This window comes from Vicia villosa, linkage group LG2 (assembly GCF_029867415.1).
Source record: "Vicia villosa cultivar HV-30 ecotype Madison, WI linkage group LG2, Vvil1.0, whole genome shotgun sequence".
NCBI lineage: Eukaryota > Viridiplantae > Streptophyta > Magnoliopsida > Fabales > Fabaceae > Vicia > Vicia villosa.
Genome location: NC_081181.1, coordinates 173,649,566 through 173,670,383, shown reverse-complemented (window position 1 = coordinate 173,670,383; position 20,818 = coordinate 173,649,566). Strand labels below are relative to the sequence as shown.

The window sequence follows — 20,818 nt, the reverse complement described above, 5'->3', positions numbered from 1 at the left end:
GGAAATTATTTTTTTAATTTCTTTTTATTAGTCGATATTATATTATAATATGTTATGTTGTTATAATTTTATTCATCTTTATTAACTCTTGGTAGTTATTGATTTTAAAATTCTTTTAATTTAAATTTATTATTATCATTATTTTTTATCTTTTTTTTATGTCTATCTCTTACTTATGCTTTCTTTCCATTGATTTACTAATACTTTTTTACTTTTTATCATGGTTTATGTAATTATTATAGTTTAATTTCGAATTTTATTATTTACATAAGATAGTAAGGTGATTTCTAAAAATGTATGATCATATGAATTTTCGTATAGATACAAACACTTTGCATTTTTTAATTATCTTCAAAATGTATATTTATTTTTTTCATTTAATTCAAATTATTACATTTATGATATTTTTTATAAAATATATACTCAATATAAAATACTTAATTTATCTTTTAAAATATAACAACTTATACATTTTAAGTTATTCAAATTTTAATAATCTTTATTAATTCTTTATATTTAAAAATTATTTTAAATTTATAAATCTTTGTTAATTTTTAATATTTTTTGCAGGTACGAATTTGAAGCATTATTAATTATGTGTATTCATAAATAATTTGTTGAAGAATTTGGATTGTGCAGGATGAATATTAATGATGTTTATTAATTCTTAATTATCTTTTTTTTAGGTACAAATTTTGAATTATTGTGAAATATAACATTTTATAAAATTTTGGTTGAAGAAATTAGATTGTGGAAAATTGAAAATTAGAAGATGACTGTTAGAGTATTATTTTTATTTTTTATTATAATTTTATTGATGTTTGTAAATTCTTGATAAATTATGTTTAATTTTATTGATAATTATTAATTTTAATTTATTATATCATTCCATTTATGTCTTCTTTATTTTTATTTCTTACTTATTTTTCTTTTCATTTGTTTACTATTATTTACTATTTTTTTGGTTTATCATGGTTTGTCTAATTCTTATTTATCTTTAATTTTGAAATTTATATATGTTTATATAAGATAAATTAATTTTCAAATATAAATCAATATATTAATTATTGTTTATTACGCGATTAAATCTTTTGATTATATTTAAAATATATTTTTAATTTTTTTTTAATTAAATTCCTTTTTTTGGTACAAATTTTTCGTTAAATTCTGATTATTGTTATTCTTAATTTTTTAATTATTTTTTAATATCTATTAAATTCTTCTATTTCTTAAATAAATAAAAAATTATATGCAAAATGATGGCAGCTTATATAAATTCTACAAATTTCATATATATATTTGTTATTACATATAAAAATAATACATACCTAATATATAAAATATTAAAAATTTTAATTATATATATTTCATATTGGACCCTATTAGAAGGGTTTCAAATTATTTTTCTACATATTTTATTTTTTTAATATTATAAATTCACAATTAATATTTTAATCTCAAATATTATAAAAATATATTTTAAATTATTAGATAAAATTATAATTTATAAATAATTATTTTATAAAATTTATCCGTGCATCGCACGGGTGTACGTCTAGTAAATAAAAAATCAAGACTTACTTTTCCCACCTTTAAAGGTGTTTCTCCCGTCACAATTATTTCTAGAATTCAAAAATCATCTTCGAACGCATATTTTTCATATATTCTTCAACACAAATGGGTGAATCATCTTTATTTTGTCAAAATTTAGTTTGGAGGTGCATCCCCCGTATTAATATTAGTGTGAGTTTGGAGATGCATCTATGTAACAATCTTTCACCTAAAATTCAATTAATTTTTCGAAGATACATTTCTAAAATGCAAGGTGGTGTCTTATTCAATTTTTGGCTTGACATTTTCGGATATTCAACTCCAAAATCATCATTGAGTTGTTAAATAAACCAGTTCAATAAATAAAAATACCATAAATAATTATAGGAGTTACATAGATGCATCTCCGAATACACTCCAAATAATATACGGAGATGCATCTCCGAAATAGATTTGGAAAAAAATGTGGTTGAGTGAAATACAAGGACAGGTGTGATTTTAAGTGCGTTTAGAAATGCAACTCCATACACAAGAAAGACATTTTCGAGTTTTCAAAAGTGTGGGTGCACCCTACGACTTCGGATGAGTATTCCCCAAATTTCACATGTGCAAACTCTCACTTAAGACTTCTATTTTATTTTATTTTTTCAAAACTTAGGCAAAAACAATTAGACTATGTTTAGATGTTTGAAGGAAAAGAGAGAAGAGGACTTTGAAAAAAATAGAAGGATTTGATAAAAATAATTGAATGATTTTGATTATATAAGTTTTAGAGAGTTTGCATTTATTCATAACACCAAAGACTCCATAAATTAAAAAAACTCAAAAGTTGTATTAAAAGAGGACTTTGGAGTGTTTTTGAGAGCTTAATAAATTTTTAAAATATATCTTTTATGTTTTTATAATATTTTAAAAATTAAAAATTTAGTAATAATATATACTCTTTTATCTTTCTATACTAAAATCATTTTTTTTAAATATCAAATATTTTTCTATATTTTTTAAAAAATTCTTTTTCGGAAGTCTTCCGCTCTTCTCCCCTCTGAACTCCCATACATTGCCTTAGGGTTACAACTTGAAAAGCACAAAAGAGACGTTCCTCACACAAAATGTTATTGAGAAAACATTTCAATTCATTCCAAAAGCCACCAAATGAGCTTCATACAAAGAGTATTTAAAAGAAAAATGTTCATATGCCAAAAAATGCCTAAGAACTTCACTCAAAATGTTGTGCCAAACTGATAATCTTCGACATATTAGACCGAGATCAATGTAGGAACCAGTTCTGACTAGGGAAAGTATAGTAACTTTTACATCTGAATGTTTCTCTACTTCTCCATATATGCTACTAAGAATACTATCTCCAGTCTTAAGTACAAAAACTTGGTTGATGCACATAATGTACATATTAGACTACTCCACAAACATGTACAGAAACCTAACTAGAGCATAGAGATGGATAACTACCAGTGAAATAGACAACAATTCAGTTGACGAATACTTTACAGGAACCTAGTGTGATTTTCAAGAAAAGGAAGCTTCCATTGCTTGTAAAATTTGTGCAGTACTAAATCTGAAATTCCTAAAGCTTCGGCCAGGTCCTACATCAAGAGGCTGAGAATCTGGTTCAGTCTTTGTTGGCTGGCTCTCCATAAGTGTGGAACTACTTCCAGTAGAACTATGCTTAGCTTTCCACACACAAATTCCTTAACAAAAGAATAAATAAAAATACAGACAGTTAAATGATAAATCCAATGAATGGTGAACTTCCAACCTCCATCCTTCTTTTTCTTTATTTTCATTTCAGGCAGTTAAACAATAAAATAATCGATGTTTGTAACAACCAACCAGCACTTGCATTAATATAGCAAATACCTTTAAGAGGCAAATCAGATCTTGGAGCCATTGGAGGTGGGTGTGATGAAATCCATGATTTCAAAGATCTGCGTGAAGGTATTGAATCTTTTTGAACATGGACAACACAAGGGACATAACCATAAAATCAAAAACATGAAGTTGTACTCACGCCAGAAAAGGGGACACCATATACAGCTTGAGACCAGTGATCCCACGAGATATCACTTCATCACTTGAAGGTTGAAGGTCATCAAGCCTATGCCATGCAATTTCCTGTATACATATAATAAGAAGAATTCTCAGCATTCTTATCTCCTATAGTAGTTAAAGAGATGTAAAACTAAACAACTGCTGAATAACCATATATCCTATTTTCAAGGTAACATGGCTCCAAAATAACTGCAACACTAGTCACTGACCACAGCTGTACAAGGGATAAAAATGACAGCACTCTATTTCATAAGATTATTTTATTCGATATTAACAGTTTACAAATAAAATAGAAAAATATGTTAAACCTTCTTGAGATCTCACGTCGACAATAGATATGGTCAACATAGTTGTGATAGACTTGGGCAACCCGCATCGCTTGAACTTTCAGGTAGTGTGAGGCCAAGTATAAATTTTTAAAAAGTATCGGACTCTATCCTATGTATGTTATTGAGTCAACCGTATTCTCCCACTCTCTATATGTATAGTCTTAGACACGATTGAGTGTTATTGGGAAACTCGCATTTGTCAACAATTTAGAGTCTAGACATGTAACTTGTGGCGTGATGGAGATGTTGCCATTGTGATTAATATAAAGCTTTTAGTGTTTGTAAATGAAAAAATAAAGCATCTACTAGGTGCGCCTTTTTAAAAGAGAATGTGTTGACAATTCAAAAATTATAATGAAAAGTACGAACACTTTTATTCAGGGTTTAAAACCGGCTCGGACCGGAGTAACCAGTTAGAGTTGCCTAATGGATCGGGCATGCAATAAAACTGGCGCAAACTGATACGAATCGGATAAACCCGGCAAAAAGTAGTGACCTGGTGGTTTGACAAATTGACCAATTTGATGCAAAAGGGGATTTTAATTAATTAAATTGGATTAAAAAGTGTCAGCAGTAAGAATAGAACGCGCGACCAGTTAATCGCAAAAGTACACCACTTTACCAATAGAACACATATTCCTTGAGTAATTCTTCCATTATTATACAAACATAACATAGATATTTTTAATTAAGAGTGAATCCATTGCCTCTCGTCACCTCAAAATGTTTAGTAAAATAACACCTCTTTATATAAATATATATAATCATAAGTTTGAATATTTTATGAAACACAACTTTATAATTTAAAAAATTCTTTAAATAATAAGATACAATATTATTTTACTTTATTACAACTACATTTTTTTCCTAAAATAAAACTACATTCTTTTTTGGTGCACTTGTTTCTACTTCAATAGTAGATGTGAAGTCAAATATTTGTATATATTAAATGTGAACGATTTTTATAGAGACAATATATTAGTAAATAATGTAGCTAAGCTCAAGGTGCCTCTGTGTACTTACAAATTTATGGGTTAAATGTTTGAAGACACTTTATAAGTGAATAAAAAATTTAGATATCGAGTCATCCGATATTAGATAGAACATTTTCGAGTCATCTGATTTTAGAGATAGAGGAAGACCTAGAAAAACTATTTAGAAAGATCTTGAGATTAACAAATTGAATAGAAACATCGTATTAGAGAGAACATTATGGCAGAATTTGATCCATGTAGCCGACCTCACTTAGTAGGATGAGGCTTTGTTGTTGTTGACATGTTGCTGTTGTTGTTGAGTCATCCGCTTTAGTATGCTTCAATACAAAGATTTTTTTAGAGACTGGGTTATATGACCGAGTCATTCGATTCAATGCCATTCGTTTAATGTAAAGTCACACTCTCTAGTGGTATTCTCCTACAATATAGTCAATACTCTCTATTCACAAAATGTTTAAAATACTCAATGAGTCTTCTCTATCCTTGTATTATCATGTTTATACATGATACTCTCTAACTAATCAATTAACTAACTTTCCTAACTAACTCTCTTTTTCCTAACAGAATAAGATGTACATCAGGCTGGAGCAGAATACCCACGCTCGTATATTTCTGCCTTATATGCAGATATTTTCTTGTTATTCTGAGTACTATATGACTCTGCTTTTCATATGATTTTTCTTTTGTTGTTTGGGAAATCAGAGTATAACTCACAGTCCCTTGTAATTTTCTGTTCTCTTGTCATAAAGAAATGTTGTTTTTATCTAAAACTACTACTAAGGCTATGTTTGGGAGTTTGGAGGGGAAGGGAGGGGAGGGCTTTGGAAAATAGGAGGAATTGGGTGAAAAGGATAAATAGATTTTGGGTAGGAGGGTTTTGGAGGGTTTGAGTTTATTCATAACACCAAAAACCCCATAAAATGAGGGAACTCAAAAATTGTATCGAAGAAGGGTTTTGGAGGGTTTTGAAGGGCTTACATAAATTTTCGATATATCTTTTAGGTTGTTATACTATTTTGAAAATTAAAAATTTAGTAATGATAATAACTCTTTTATCATTCTAAGCAAATTCATTTTTTCAAAAAATATCAAATATTTTCCTACATTTTTTTAAAATTTTGTTTTTGGAAGCCTTCCCCTCCCCTCCCCTCCCCTCCAAACTCCCAAACATAGCCTAAAAGTATTAGTGATAACTCTAGAGTTAAAGACGTAGGATGATTAAATGATAAAAACCTTAAAAATAAATACGTTAAAAGAATCACATACACTGATCTCCTTTTTGGTTTGTGGGGCAAATGATGTATCATCTTTGACACCAGCAATAATGTACAGTCGCACTCTTTGTTGTCCAAAAATAACTTCAAGGTATTCATCCTTGTTAAGAAGTTTTGAAACATCGAAACCTGTTTCTTCCAAGACCTGCATTTAGCACAAACAAAAACAAGTTAGGAAAAACTAAGGCGAGATTCTTGTGTATTTGACCCAACTTAGTTTTTTTCCTTTTTTCTTAAACTATAAAAGCTAAAAATAAGAGCTTTGTAAATAAAGCTGATATTATTTGATAATTTCATCTTGATTCCATCCAGCTTAATATTTATTTTAAAAATAAAAAAAATTGGCAAAATATTTCTATAAGAACCTTGATCATATTAAAAATTCTTTAAGACCAACATTAGCAAGTAATACTACTAATAGTCGTTAATTTCTTTAGAATATATATACACACGCGCGCGCGAAAAGAGTTCAAATTACCCCATAATACTATCGTATACTATAGTAACACTGTTCAATAACTTTTTATCAAATGCATGTATTACTAAACTCACCGTTAGCGTTGTATTAAGAGTAACTATCACATAGATCATACATGTAAACTCTACATAATTTTAAAATTGTCTATAATGTCATTGAGATATACCAAGATTATTGGTGTTTAAAATTGTTTGTTATACAGTATATACGGAGGATTGTTTCACTTCAATACACCTACTAGTTTTTAAGAAGGAGGACTTTTAGCCCAGCTTCTTCGTTTAAGAGGATAAGAACCCAAAACTAAGATATGGTGGAAATGCACCCTTAGTATGACATAAATTAGCCAATTCAAATTAGCCAATATATACCAATTGTGTTACATTTCCTAGGGCTACAGAGCAAAAGAAAATAGAAGGAGAGTCATTCACAACTATAATGAGAACGGGACAATTCTGAATAGCCACGCTTACTTCTCTTACGGCGCATGCATAATCTTCTTCATCTTTACTCTTTTTGCCACGAGGGAAGCTCCAACTTGATCCTTTCCATCCCTTAACTAGCAAACACTGTCAACAGATAGTAAATGATGATCAACATACCAATAAATAACTTTGATAGGAAAATTTTGAGTCCTATGAAGCTCCCATGTAAAATTATTTGCTTGAACCTAGAAAAGTTGATGTTATGTTGTAATATACACTATCTTGAACATACAACTTTGCGAGTCTGATAAAAGTGACAACTTCATAATGCAGGTTAAAAACATAATAAACCTGAATGTCTTTTCTTTATATAATAAATGTGCTTCTTAGAGACCTAATTAAAATTTTCAATGTACAATTGAAGTAATACATCCCTCATGAGTCATGATCATAAACAAAAGCTTTCAAGGACCACAGAATATCTGTGAAGGTGAAAGCAATATTTCAAAATAACACATATTAATAAAATAATTGTAATACATTAGGGAACCCTGGTTATTTCAAACTAACACTGCTGCTACAAAACAAAAACATAAGTATCCTTTGCACCTCTAATTTCTAGATGTTACACAGTATAAATGTCACCGTCCGTAATATTTTTAGGGTCCATTTGATTTTTTTTAAAATGAGACTGGGTCGAATAAAAACTTTTATGCCATGTTCAATCTTAAAAATTTACATCTGGCATTGTCCCTAATCACCTGAATAATGAACATCCGTCAACTGACAATATTGATCCTCCTTAGAGCCAACTACCGATAATATCAAAGTTGGAATTCATAAGATAGATTTTAACCATGTGAAACTCGCACACTGAATACAGTAATTGTTAACAAAACATAAAAACAAACTACAAAAATGAGAGAAAAAACAACATATTATAGTTTTAATTTAAAGGGGTAAATTGACTCAGGGCCATAGTTATAAAGTAGAAAAGCAAAGCCCACTGGATTAGAAAAGAAACCGGGGTATTATCTTATTATAGAAAGCAAACAATAAATACTATTAAGAGCATATATTCTCAGCTTACCCTTTCAAAGGTTTCATCAAGAATTATTGCGCCAGTTACAGGAACTCGAACCTTGTAGGAAGTGAAGTCCTTAAAAATGTCATCTATATGAGCCACATAAGGCTTCAAAACATCACAACTATTGAACACTGTTCAATATTAAGGAAGAATCCAATTATATGATGTGAATACTGAGATTAGGACAATGAAACAAAAATGTGTAATGATTAACCTTTTCAAAGGCCTGGACAACAATGCCTTCTAAAGTTTAAAAAAGTAAATCAAAACAAGGATATCCTTGTCTCACCTGGCCAGAGAATTAAATTAAAAACAACACTGTATATGTCCTCCGCTATTTCGTTCATAATTACAAGAGACCGCATAAAAAATAATAAAATATTTAAATCTAGAGGAGCAACACAGTTTTAACCAAATCAAATATTTCAAACCATCCAAGAAATCAAATTCAGTGAATATATATGTCCTCTGCTCACACGCTTTCCCTTGTTTAATGAAAACTAAGAAAGAAGCAAGTGCATGCAAAAATAACTGATATGTTACTATTATCAAAAGTAAATTACATAAGTAATAAGAATAACTTAAGCGATTTTAAACGGAGAGAACAAAAAACAAAAGAAAAGTGAAGTAAGGATACATAATGAAGTGAACTCCTTGAGACTTAAAGACTTGAGAGATGGATTATTTTCTACAGAATTATCTTCATAAAACCAATGAGCATACTCCACAAGAAATAAGATCCTTTCAAATGATTGAAGATCTTCCTCGGGCACATTTAGCACAAACCGGCTGCAATATAAACAACGTACAGTGGTCTTTTACTATATGAACAGCATAAAATAAAGGATATAGAGGGGAGAAAGTTAATAGAATTCAAAAAGTATTACAGAAATAAAAGGACCAGAATATCCAACAGCATGTGATACATTCAGAGACTAAAATGACAATTTACCCTAATAACAATTTCCCACATTCAGCAACTAAGAAAACCATGAATCAACTAATCATTGAATCAATTCCTCAAGAAATGCAAGTAAAAAGCAGAAAAACAAATCAAAAAATAGTGCAGTGGAAGAATCGAAAGCAGGAAGTGGAAATTACGAACCTGCAAAGATCGTCGAGGAGTTCTTGAGGTGGAAGAACGGTTTTGTAGGAAGAACTTGGAGAACGATGGTGATTAGCCATGGGTAATGGCTTCAGAGAGTTTCAAACCCTAGAACCAAATAATTAAATTGAATTGAAATGACGAAAATTGGAGATTATTTTATATTTTGATTATATATGGGAAATTTGATGATTGCATTCTCAACCCAATTTTCGGATCGTAATGTCGATTGCGCCTTCAAATTTTCATTCCCCCTCCTAAACTCATTTTTATTTTTATTTTTTGTTTCACTAATAAATTTTTCTCAAACATAATTAACTAGGAGATCAATTCAAATATCAATAAAATGAACAAAATAAACTAATCCTTCATTTCACAAACAATTCTACTTTTTTTAATAAAAAAACTAATTTAATATATGCAATATGCAAAAAGATAAAAATTAAAAAAATATACTACTCTCGTATTCGGATAATCTTAATTGAGTCAAGGTAGGAGAAGCATGGTAGGCGGAACATGGTAGATCATGATATTGGTCAATTCGAACAAGCTCATTTAGGCATCTGTGCCCAACTCGAATTGTAGTTATTAAGTGGTAAGTCTTTTAGTATGTGGTTGACCACGTGAAAGGCGGATCACAGGTTGTCTGATCCGAACTCGTGTCTATAAAATGAGAAAACGATCCAGTCTTATTTGAATCTTCTAATTTTCCTTGTTGATGAATGTGCTTATTTGTCTATAATTGATGTTATAAAATTACGGCGAATTAACAATACCGCTATACCCAATCTCTTGATGTACGACTCATTAATTTATACTACAATTATTTAATTCATTAAGCGGATTAGATAGCAAAATTACGCAATGTTAATTCCCTAACCACAACTAATAATTGTTTATCCCTAAGCTATTATCTAGTTGAACAACTACTATATTTTATATCGCTAGAGTTATGGTCAGTAATCCCTACTCATCTAAATTCACTTTGTGAGTTCGTCAACACCCAAAGAGAAATTAACACAAAAATAATTGAACATAAAATATATTATCAATTCATGCAAATAACACAAAACAATCATATGCTCTAACAGAGTAATATTAGATTTATCTCCTAAGACCTAATCACGAGTAAATTAGCTATTAAAAGTGATAAAAAGCAATACAATAAGTACTAAAGAGAGATACATGAAAAACTATGAAGAATTCTGGCCTCCAATGGTGAAAAACTCGATTTCCTTAGCTCTCTCAGTTCCTTGTCGTCACTTCAATCTCCAAAGTTGTCAAGTTCTTGTAAAAACCACTTTCTATCCTTTTAAATAGTCAAAACGTGTGATTATCAAGCACCATCGTGCACACAATGGCTTTATTCACACACACGATGCTTTCCACTACGCACACAATTCTTCCTTCGCGTACATGATGTTAAAGGATGCGTGCACAATTTCTCCAATAGCCTTTTTTCCTTTTACTCACTATATATGCAAATTATCATCTTTGTTCCTCTATTTTTCACTTATTCAAATATTCACTTTCTTCTACCATTTTCACTCAATTAACTAAAAAACAACTCCAAATATTTAAAAAAATGCTTGTAAAATTTCCTCACCCCCATTTTCAACTACTACCTCTTATTGATTTTCTTCTCGCCCTATCTTACTTCTTTTCTATCACCACTAGCACTATGACTAAAAGGTACCACTTTGTTTCTCCACTCAATAGCTTTTCTACTCTTATTTTTCGGGTTGTCTACTGTATTCCTACCGAATCCCCTACTTGAACTAGGTTGTGGTGCAAATTATCTAGATAACTGATCAATTTGCATCTCTAATTTTTTATGGAAGCTTCAGTGTTCTTACTCATAGTCTCTTGATTCTTATTCACTTGTTCATAAATTGAGCTAGATCATCTTCAAGTTGAGATGGTTTACTTTGTTGTTACGCTTGAGGAATTTGTGGAACACCCGGATTCACATACATGGTTTGGTTCTTGCTCCATTTGAAATTGGAGTGATCTTTCCAACCAGGGTTATAAGTGTTGGAATACATATTATTCTTCTAAAAGTTTTCATATTGAGTTTCAACGCTAACTCCCTCTGGTACACAATTTCCATTTGCATGTCATTCCCTACAAAAAACACATTGTAGTGTCTAAACTTGACTCAGATTAGCCGGAACAATAGTAGCTCCAGCAAGTTGCTTAAAAATCGTCTAAAGTAAAGTTAACACTAGAGTAATTAAATCTAAGTCAATGACACCTTTTGGTTTGGCCCCTCTTTCACTTCTTGAGTGATATTCATTTTGGCACATTCTTGCTATCAACTCTTGCATCTCCTCTTCATTATTAATTCTAATGGTACCTCCAGTTGAGGCATCCGAAAGCATCTTAACTTGAGAATAGAGTCCTCTGGTAAAATGTTGCATCTAAGTATGGTACTCATATTATGATCCGAGAATCTTTGAAGTAACAACTTGAATCTCTCTCATGCATCAGACAAATTACATAGAATCACCTTAGTCAAAATTTCAAATTTATGCTCTTCTCTCCACAAACTGAGTGTTTGTGAAAAAACTCTCTAGAAACTTGTCTTCCAACTCCTTCCAAGTCTAAATTGTAATGTTTGGTAGGCATTACAACTAATCTTTTGCTCTTCCTATTCCAAAAAAGCCAAACAACCTCAACTTAATCTAATCACCAGTCACATCATTCGACTTGCACATGGAATAAGTCTCATAATAACGATAAAAATACTTGTAAAAATTATATGATGACAAAGTGTCATCATCTATTCAGCAAATCACTCAAATTATAGGCTTCGTTGAGTCAAAGATTTTCCCAAAACATGCAATCCACTCATAACCCTTTCTTGAACATCCAAAATTTTATTTTGTCGTCTGTGCCCGCACTACTATTGCCATTTTTGTGAAAAGGTCAATGTACTCACGCATTGTTTCTTTCTTTCTCTAAGTGATCCCGTTGAGTATGGCTATGGTCGTGAGTTATCAATTTTTTCCGTTAAAGTGGCTAGTGAAATTGTCATAGAGGTCTTGTCATACCCCAAAATTTGCCCATCATATTTCAGGCCATCTGACTTTCAAATGCTCAAAGATCTCCAATTGCTCAAAGCTACTTATCTCCTAAACAAGTGCCCCTGAACTAGGGTTTTGCTTTTCCCAAAAGAGACTCGGGTTCTGATACCTCAAATGGACCCCATGGTCTCATATATGTCCCAAAGAATCCCTACATCACGTTTCAAGCCCTGATTCATAAGATTGCTCAAATGATCAATAGTCGACTAGTTTGACCTAGAAGTCAACTGTGGTCAAAGTACAATCAAAACTCCTGATTTTTTTGTCAACATCAACATTTTAATGTTAGATTCATCATTTGATCAAAGGTTGATCATGATTCATCAAGGAGAGCTCAGAAATCATCAAAAGTCCAAGTTGCTAATTTAGGGTTTCTATGAGAAAGTCAACCCAACTTTGACCGATCATATCTCTCTCATACTTTATCAAAAATTCCCCAAGCAAAGCTCATTCTCAAGGAAATTCAATTCTCTACAACTTTGATGTTGGTCCCAAGGTCAGGAAATGCTTCCACGTAAGAGATATAAGCCAAAACATTACAGGTCCTTCTAGAAGCTCGCAAAAAGCTATTTTTTGTCAGGAGCCATATCATTAAGATAAAATATCCAAATGCAAAAAGGGTTCCAAAGTGGCTTATAGAGTATGTCTTGGGCTTTCCAAAAAATCCTATAACATCTTCATATGACAAAAATTGAGAGAGTTATGATCGTTAGAAGTTGGGAAAATTTGAGGAAAAGCATGAAACCCTAAGTAAGGAATTTTGAATTTTTTGGTAATGGGCCTATATGTTTGATTTATGAACGTGATAAGGATCCCTTAAAAAGCCCATAAGTCATCTCCTTTTTATTTCATGGTCTTATTTATTTTATTTTTGAATTTATTCAATTTTAATTCAAATTCAATCAAATGAAATTATAACTTGAATGGGAAAGATTATGTTGAATTATTCCTTAAAATATTTTAGATCCAAATCAATCCACAAGGCCAAGATAACGTGAGAAAAAGAGCATGGAAATAGATTTGGATCAAGAATAGAAAGTTTGTATGCAAAAATCAAAAGAAATTTCTTTCTAATCAAGGCATCATTTCTTTCCATATCTTTCAACCCTAGCTCATTCTCATATATATTCTCAACCATTTAGCACCAAAGGGGACGGTGGGAGCATCCAGAAGAATAGGGTTCTTATTCAAAAAAAAAATTCAGGAGAACTTGTACCTTCGAGCTTCACCTTGTAGCCACTTTCAATCAATTCCAAGCATATTTTCGTGCTCCTGGGGTTTGTTAGGGTAAGTACATGATAAAATCCATGGCTAAAACATCTTGAATCATGCATATCATAAACATCTGATTGCTATTATTCTTGAGATCATATTCTAATTCCTTCTGTGTTTTGATTGAAACTAATGGTTCTCATGAGTTCCTGAGATACTATAGGGAAGATTTGGACGATCACATGAAGCACATAATGGCTAAATCGCAACCTGCCATGGCTAGGGCTTCAAGGATGAGTTTCCTCAAAACCCTAGTTACAGTCGGTTTTTAGCCAAACTAAGGGTATATTCAGAATCAGGGAGAAATTTCAATCAGCAAAGGGCCTTTTGTCTTTCGATTTAACGCGTTTTTACAGGTTTTGGGTTTGATGGCCGCCGGAGAAGAAGACGTCTTCCTCCGTCTAAGGCGAGTCTGTGCATCTTGGGATTTTGAGACCGTCGACGTGTCCACAACAAGCGTTTTAATTGGCCAGTAAAAAATCAGAGCCTCCTCTCTCCTATTCTAATTTGTCCATTCAAAAATCAAGGGCCCCACGTTTGACCAGCGCTGATGGTTTAAAACTTATTAACCACGTTTACTATTTATTGTATTGTTTCCGTTTAATAAGCGACTAACAGACCATAGCTCAATTGGTAATGCAACGCGTTCAGGGACTTTCGAAGGCAAGGATGTGAGTTCGAATCCTGCCCTTGTCAACTTTTTTTTAACTATTATTTGGTGTCCTTTGTATTCAGATTCAGCACATATACACCCACGGTGCACCATCACAACGTCAACCAATGGATTCACACCCAAGCCAGATCTGGAAAGCCAAGGAGCACGCCCATGATACACCTTCAGGAGGCCACTGTACCAGACCCCATTCTCTTTCTCTTTGTTTTATTAAGTTATTTCTATCTTAGTTTTTTAATTGCTTCTTACTAACCATTAATTTTCTTTCTTTCACACAAATTAAAAACTAATTCTAACTAAACATTAAAATTAACGAGACAATTAGAATTAGGTTTTTTTTTCCTTTCTTTCTTTTTTTTTTACTTAACATTTTTAACTTAAGTTAATTAGGTTTTAATTAGTTTAATCACCATTTAATTTCTTAATTTAATCATGAAAAACACAAAAATATTTATTTCTCCTTTAATGTGAATAAATTAGGATTAGATTAATGTTAGGCTAAAAATAATTAAGAATAGGTTAATTAATTTTTATTTTGTACATATGTTAATTAAATAATCAATTAGGATGAATTTTAATAACTAATTAGCTTGGGTTTTTCACTATAACCCTAATTTCTCTAACGCTCGACTCTTCGATTCTTCTTCTCATCTCGAACTCCAGTGAATGACGCGTGATTGTTTAATTTCCGTCTGTTATTTAATTAATTATTTACTTTTAAATTCTAGAAATCGATGTATAGGTCGCAAGGATTATTTTTGTAATAGCGTAGATTTAATTTCTGCATTTTAATTTCCTGTAAATATTAACTGCGTGGTTAGTAAATAGGGAGTGACAAGATAATAAATCAACCGTTAGTTCACTAACTTCAAGATAAATAAATACTCGAATCTAACACACTCGCACTCACTCACCTTTAGGGTACCCCCTCTTGGTTGCCTTTCAGAAAATAATAGTCAAGTCCCTCGAAGCGTAGGGATACCTTAGCACATGCTGCCTACGATTCAAAATCATGATTGTCCCTTCGGAATAAAGATCATATTCCTTTCGAGTTGCCTACGATGAAATGATCTCGTCCCTCGAGTTGCCTTCGATAAATGATGATAGTCCTTTTGGATTGCTAAGGTATCTCTGCATGTTGCCTTTATGACTATTCACATCTCATAGGACTTCCTACCCTCTTTATGGTATGGATAGTCTCTATGACGATTTGATGACCCTTCGATGACCTGCACATCCAATGTATAGGACTACCTACCCTCAAATGGTATGGATAGTGTTATCGCCTCAGTAAAGACTTAAAGAACAAGTTAGACCTTACAACATAGGGTAGGTAACTCTTAAGTGCTTGCTCACAACAAATCAAAATGCTTTTCGCACACCTGTTTTCTTACATTGTCTTTTCAGACATTTTCAAAATCAAATTGTTTTTCTAAACACACACAACACTTTTCAAACATTTCAAAACAAACAAAGTGAGCTAAGCAATTAAGAGCCTATGGATAACCATGGATGTAAAGGGTGCTTTAAACCTTCCCTTTGTATAACTTACCCCCCGAAATCAAATCTTTACTTAAGGTCTTTCCTGTTCTTTTATACCTTTCCTAGTTGGATAAAATAAAAGTCGGTGGCGACTCTTGCTCACCGTAACATTGCTTGCTTAAATAAATAAAGTCAGTTCACCGTATTACAGGTCTTTTTACTAATATATGCTTCAATCCAAAAGGATTTTGAACCGTGTCATTTAGGCTTTAATCAGGGTTAGTGCGAATAGATTGCACCTCACCTCCCCTTGGGCATGGTAGTAATCCAACATGTTGTCTATATGCTCAACATGTTCGGTTGGATATATGTTTCGTCATACCTATGCATTTCTCGAGGCTTCTGCAAATACCTTTGTATACTACTATTGATAATCCCAACTGGCAAAGAGTTATTCTTTCACTTAAGAGCCTGAACGTCCGCGTCATATCTTTTCATTCTTCGGGGATGATGTGCCATGGAATAATGATGATAATAAACATCGAGATGAGTATGAATGTCACTTATTCCTTTTGAATCAAACAAAGAAGTTTTATGTCCTTAGTACCAGGGGCAAGCGAGTGGCTTCGTGACTTCTCTCGGTGGCGTAATTGTGTCAACGAAAACCATTTTTGGTTTGACGACCTAACTGCTATAAGATGCTGCCTTCCGCACAATAATCTCCCTAGGTGGAAAGTGTTAAAAATTCTTTTCAATCTTGAGTATTCTCTTAGTCAAGAATTAGGAGTTATGTTGATGCACTAGGTTTCAGATGATGTTTAGAAATTTTTTGGTTCTATGCACTCTAAGATTTTCCTGCAACAACTGAAGGCTTGATAACATTTCATGTCCAGGTATAACATGTATAGGACGAGGTCGGTGCAATGGTTCTCCTTTGTGAGGATCAGATGAACGGAAGATCCTAGAATATCCCTTGACCAAATCTTAAAGGAACAAATTCTTTTTGTGTGGGTTCACATGGAAATGGCACCAAAATTGAATCGTCTTCTGTTGAAGGAAAAATAGGCAGAGCTCTGACAACTCCAAGGACTGCAGCAATAACTTGTTGTTGAATGACGGATCGAGTGACTTTGGATGTTACCATGCTTGATGAATCTGATAATAGTTTTGTTAGAGGATGAGGTTGAAACTTTGAGGAAGAAGATTGTCAGAACTTCAAAAAAAAAATGATATTAAGATATTTTGTTGAGAGACGGTGATTTTTTTGTGGAAATTAATTGGAATCAAAAGTAGATTTCCACACATGGCGCCACAATTAAGTTTGAAACTACAAATATAAGGTGAGGTAACAAAGTTATGTCTTGCTCCCGTGGATATGTACTACCAATGCGACAAAGAAGGAAATGACTTGCAATGTTAACACTCGAATGCTCAAGTTGCTGAGAGAAATCAGAAGTAATGTGTGTGTGATAATTGATTGGTTCCATTGAATGACGTGTTTTACCCTTATATACTAATAACATTGAAACAACTCTTATATGATGCGACGCGGTGTGCGGACAACCCTCATATTGAATTAGACGGTGATTGATGTGGTATATGACAGAATTGCAACCGTCTAGTTAGAACGAATGTCTACATGCTCCGCATGCGTTTCAACTCAAGGTTCTTTCTCGAGTCTTTTTCTATGGGTTGTGCGAACAACCTAAAATAGTCAAAGAATTATATAATAATTAATATATCTGGATAATATATTGTCTAGATACATTAATCATCCAATGTAATTAAAAGTGATTTTTCTTATAAATAGACCATGAAAAAAAAAATTGTCATAAAATGTTGTTTTTGTCGGAGACAAACATAAGAGAAGAAAGAAAACGTTGAGATAGAAGAAGAAAATGAAAACATTATCATCATCACATTCTTTCAATTTCCTTCACCCTTCCAACTTCAACCCTTCTTCTTCATCTTCTGCATTTTCTCCTTCTTCTTCACTGTCATTCAACAAACCTCAAAACAAGACTCCAACAACTAAATCCGCACCCAGAACCTCCACCACCACCGTCACGCAAACCAGAAACCCAAACCCAAAACACAAAATCAACAAGGTATTCTTCTTAGACGTGCACTCTCTTTGCTACGAAGGAGGTAACCCTAGTTTGCATTCTTTTGCTCAATGGCTTTCACGTTTTCTGTCTCCTCAAGTCACTCGAACATACCCTATTATAGCTGTTGTTGAGGGTAATGGGGGAAGTGAATATCGGAGAAAGTTGCTTCCTTCTTATAAAGCAGATCGGGTAAAATTCATCAGAAAAATTTCAACACCTGGTTTTATTGGAAGGTTTCATCCACTTATCAGTGATGTTCTTGGAAAATGCAATGTGCCTGTAAGTTTCATCATTCCATTATTTGAATTTTTATATTCATGCTTTCATTTTATTTTATTTTCTGGTTTCTTTCAATATTTTAAAAATTGATGTTCAAAATTTATTGCATGCTCTGAGGTTTGAGGATTGGGGAGTGTGATTTTATATTCAATGATAACATTTAGGCTAAATTACAGTTTTGGTCCCTCTGTTTTGGGTTTTTCACGATTTTGGTCCCCTATTTTCTTTTTAAACAGTTTTGGTCCCCATCCCAATTTTGATGCAACTGTTCATGTACGGACAACTGTTCATGGACAAAATTGGGATGGAGGACCAAAACTGTTTAAAAAGAAAATAGGGGACCAAAATCGTGAAAAACCTAAAACAGGGGGATCAAAACTGTAATTTAGCCTAACATTTATGTCCTTCTTTAGTATTCTTTAAGTTGACTGCAAGCAGGGCCGTCTTTGAGGGTGCAGGGCCGTCTTTGAGGGTGTGTAAGGCGGTCTACCACAGGGTCTACCACAGACGGCCTCAAATTTTTTAGTGTTAAACTGATATTAAATAGGGCCTCATAAATCTTTGCCACTATTAAAATATGGTCAAATAGAGTCTCTAATTATTTTGTCATGGTTGAACCATGACTAACCTACACAGGGCCTCCAAAAAATTGAGACGGCCTGTGTAATGTTATTGGCAATCACATTGGAAAAATATGCAGATTTTATTCAAATAAACATAAGCAAAACTGCATAGTCAATTTACTTTTATTCAGTCCATCATTCATTATGACTAAATGAAATCACATCATATAGTTTGTGAAAGTTGATGGCCATGAAGCTGATGATGTTGTAGCTACACTTGCTGAACAAGTTCTCAAAAAAGGGTTTGAAGTAGCGATTGCCTCCCGTGATAAGGATTTTAAGCAACTTATTTCCGACAAAGTGCAAATAGTTATGCCTGTGCCAGAGTTACAAAGGTGGTGCTTCTACTCTATGAAACATTACAAAGATCAGTATAATTGCGATCCCCAATCTGATCTGAGCTTCAGTGAGTATATGATATATCTCACATTATATTCATGTCATGATTTTGTTTAATAGTCTCGTGGTAATACAATTAACATTGACATTTATGTTTATGTATAATGTGATTGTGTAGGAAGTATTATAGGCGATGAAGCTGACGGTGTTCCTGGTATCCAACAACTAGTCCCTAGTTTTGGTAGGAAAACTGCTCTAAAGCTTATTCGAAAGCACGGTTCGTTGGAAGCTTTATTAAACGCGGCTGCAGTAAGGACCGTGGGAAGACCATATGCACAAGACGCCCTTAAAAAGCATGCTGATTACCTACGGCGAAACTATGAAGTTCTTGCCTTGAAAAGGTATTGATGTTTATTTAACGCTGTCACTTGTAATAAAAAACGCGCATGATATTCAACCATCCTATGTTTCTGATGTATATGAATGGTTTGAAAATTGACAGGGACGTAAATGTTAAGCTTTATGATGAATGGTTGGTTGAGAGAGACACACGCAACGATACTATTGTACTATCCTCATTGTTCAAATACTTGGAAGAAAGTAAGGAGCGCTCAAACAAATTACGAATGATGAGGAATTATTAGTTTACTGAGACACTTACAATGGGTTCCATGCATGAATGGTCATTATTTTTATTGGTTTGTTTGTTGATAAATGTTAATAACTTTACTTTCTGCATTTCTTAAATTTGTTAAGAGTATGAATTTTGATTTTGTTTGCATGCTCTAGGGAACTTGGTAACATGTTTGGTCGCTATAAAAACAAAGCTAGATTTGTTGTCAATGGTATTCTGACATTGTTGAGTAGCCTGGCGAGTCGCATCTACAATTTAAAAGATTGCTGGGTGGTTTAGAATATAATTTTGATTTTATTTTGATGAATTGAAGATGCAATGTATCTTTTTATTTATGACTAAGGTACAAAAGACTCATGTCATCTCATTCAAGAGTTCTTGTTTTAAAGGTTTTTAGCATTTATTATGGTGTAGTTTTGATGAACTGAAGACGTTATTTATTTATTTTAATCAGATAAGTAAGCATATAAGTTGGTTTTTAAAGAATAACTAAAAACATTCTAAAGTAAAGAATTTGCTTGATACAAAAAAAAAATTGTTTGAAATTTTAAATTAATATATATGACGAATTTTGCGTAAAAATCAAATAGGGGATTACTCTATGCATCCTAAGTGGTGCAGTGGTGCTCATACGTTATAATAAAAAATCAAGGGTTAAATAAGTTTTTGGTCCTTATAAAATTACCAAATTTCGTTTTAAGTCCCTTCAAATTTCAGTCCCTACAAAATTTGGTTTTTTCTTTGGCCACCTCCCTATCGGGGTCACCCCCAGCGAAAATCCCAAAATACCCCTGTTTCGGAAATGAACTTCCGAAGCGCTTTTTTATTTTAAAAAATTTCCTTAATTCGGAAGTGCATCTCCGAAAACACCCCATGGGGGGTGCCTTCGGAGATGAACTTCCGAAAACACCTCATGGGGGGTGTCTTCGGAAATGAACTTCCGAATTATGCAGAAACTGTGTTTTTTTTTTATGTTTTTTCATAACAGTCTCGCATTTTAATTAAATGCAAACG

The 20,818-nt window shown here is 32.6% G+C and overlaps 2 protein-coding genes across 3 annotated transcripts; one reads left to right on the top strand and one right to left on the bottom strand.

Moving 5' to 3' along the window:
- Positions 1-2,777: 2,777 nt before the first annotated feature.
- On the bottom strand, positions 2,778-9,598 carry LOC131653002 (mRNA-decapping enzyme subunit 2). Its single transcript, XM_058923018.1, has 8 exons — positions 9,309-9,598; positions 8,841-8,992; positions 8,207-8,334; positions 7,165-7,260; positions 6,209-6,361; positions 3,578-3,681; positions 3,427-3,494; positions 2,778-3,257 (listed from the first exon to the last, which is right to left on the bottom strand). Exons 1-8 carry the CDS (start codon positions 9,386-9,388, stop codon positions 3,076-3,078), a joined length of 963 nt encoding a protein of 320 aa, XP_058779001.1. The 5' UTR covers positions 9,389-9,598; the 3' UTR covers positions 2,778-3,075.
- Positions 9,599-17,674: 8,076 nt separating this feature from the next.
- LOC131647472 (uncharacterized) lies at positions 17,675-20,038 on the top strand. 2 transcript variants are annotated; one of them, XM_058917359.1, is made up of 5 exons: positions 17,675-17,969; positions 18,051-18,208; positions 19,003-19,237; positions 19,349-19,571; positions 19,673-20,038. In XM_058917359.1, the coding sequence occupies exons 1-5, from the start codon at positions 17,720-17,722 to the stop codon at positions 19,812-19,814; spliced, it is 1,008 nt and encodes a 335-aa protein (XP_058773342.1). In that variant the 5' UTR covers positions 17,675-17,719; the 3' UTR covers positions 19,815-20,038. The 2 variants fall into 2 exon arrangements, with proteins under 2 accessions (XP_058773342.1, XP_058773341.1); XM_058917358.1 differs by having other exon boundaries at positions 17,675-18,208.
- Positions 20,039-20,818: the final 780 nt, after the last annotated feature.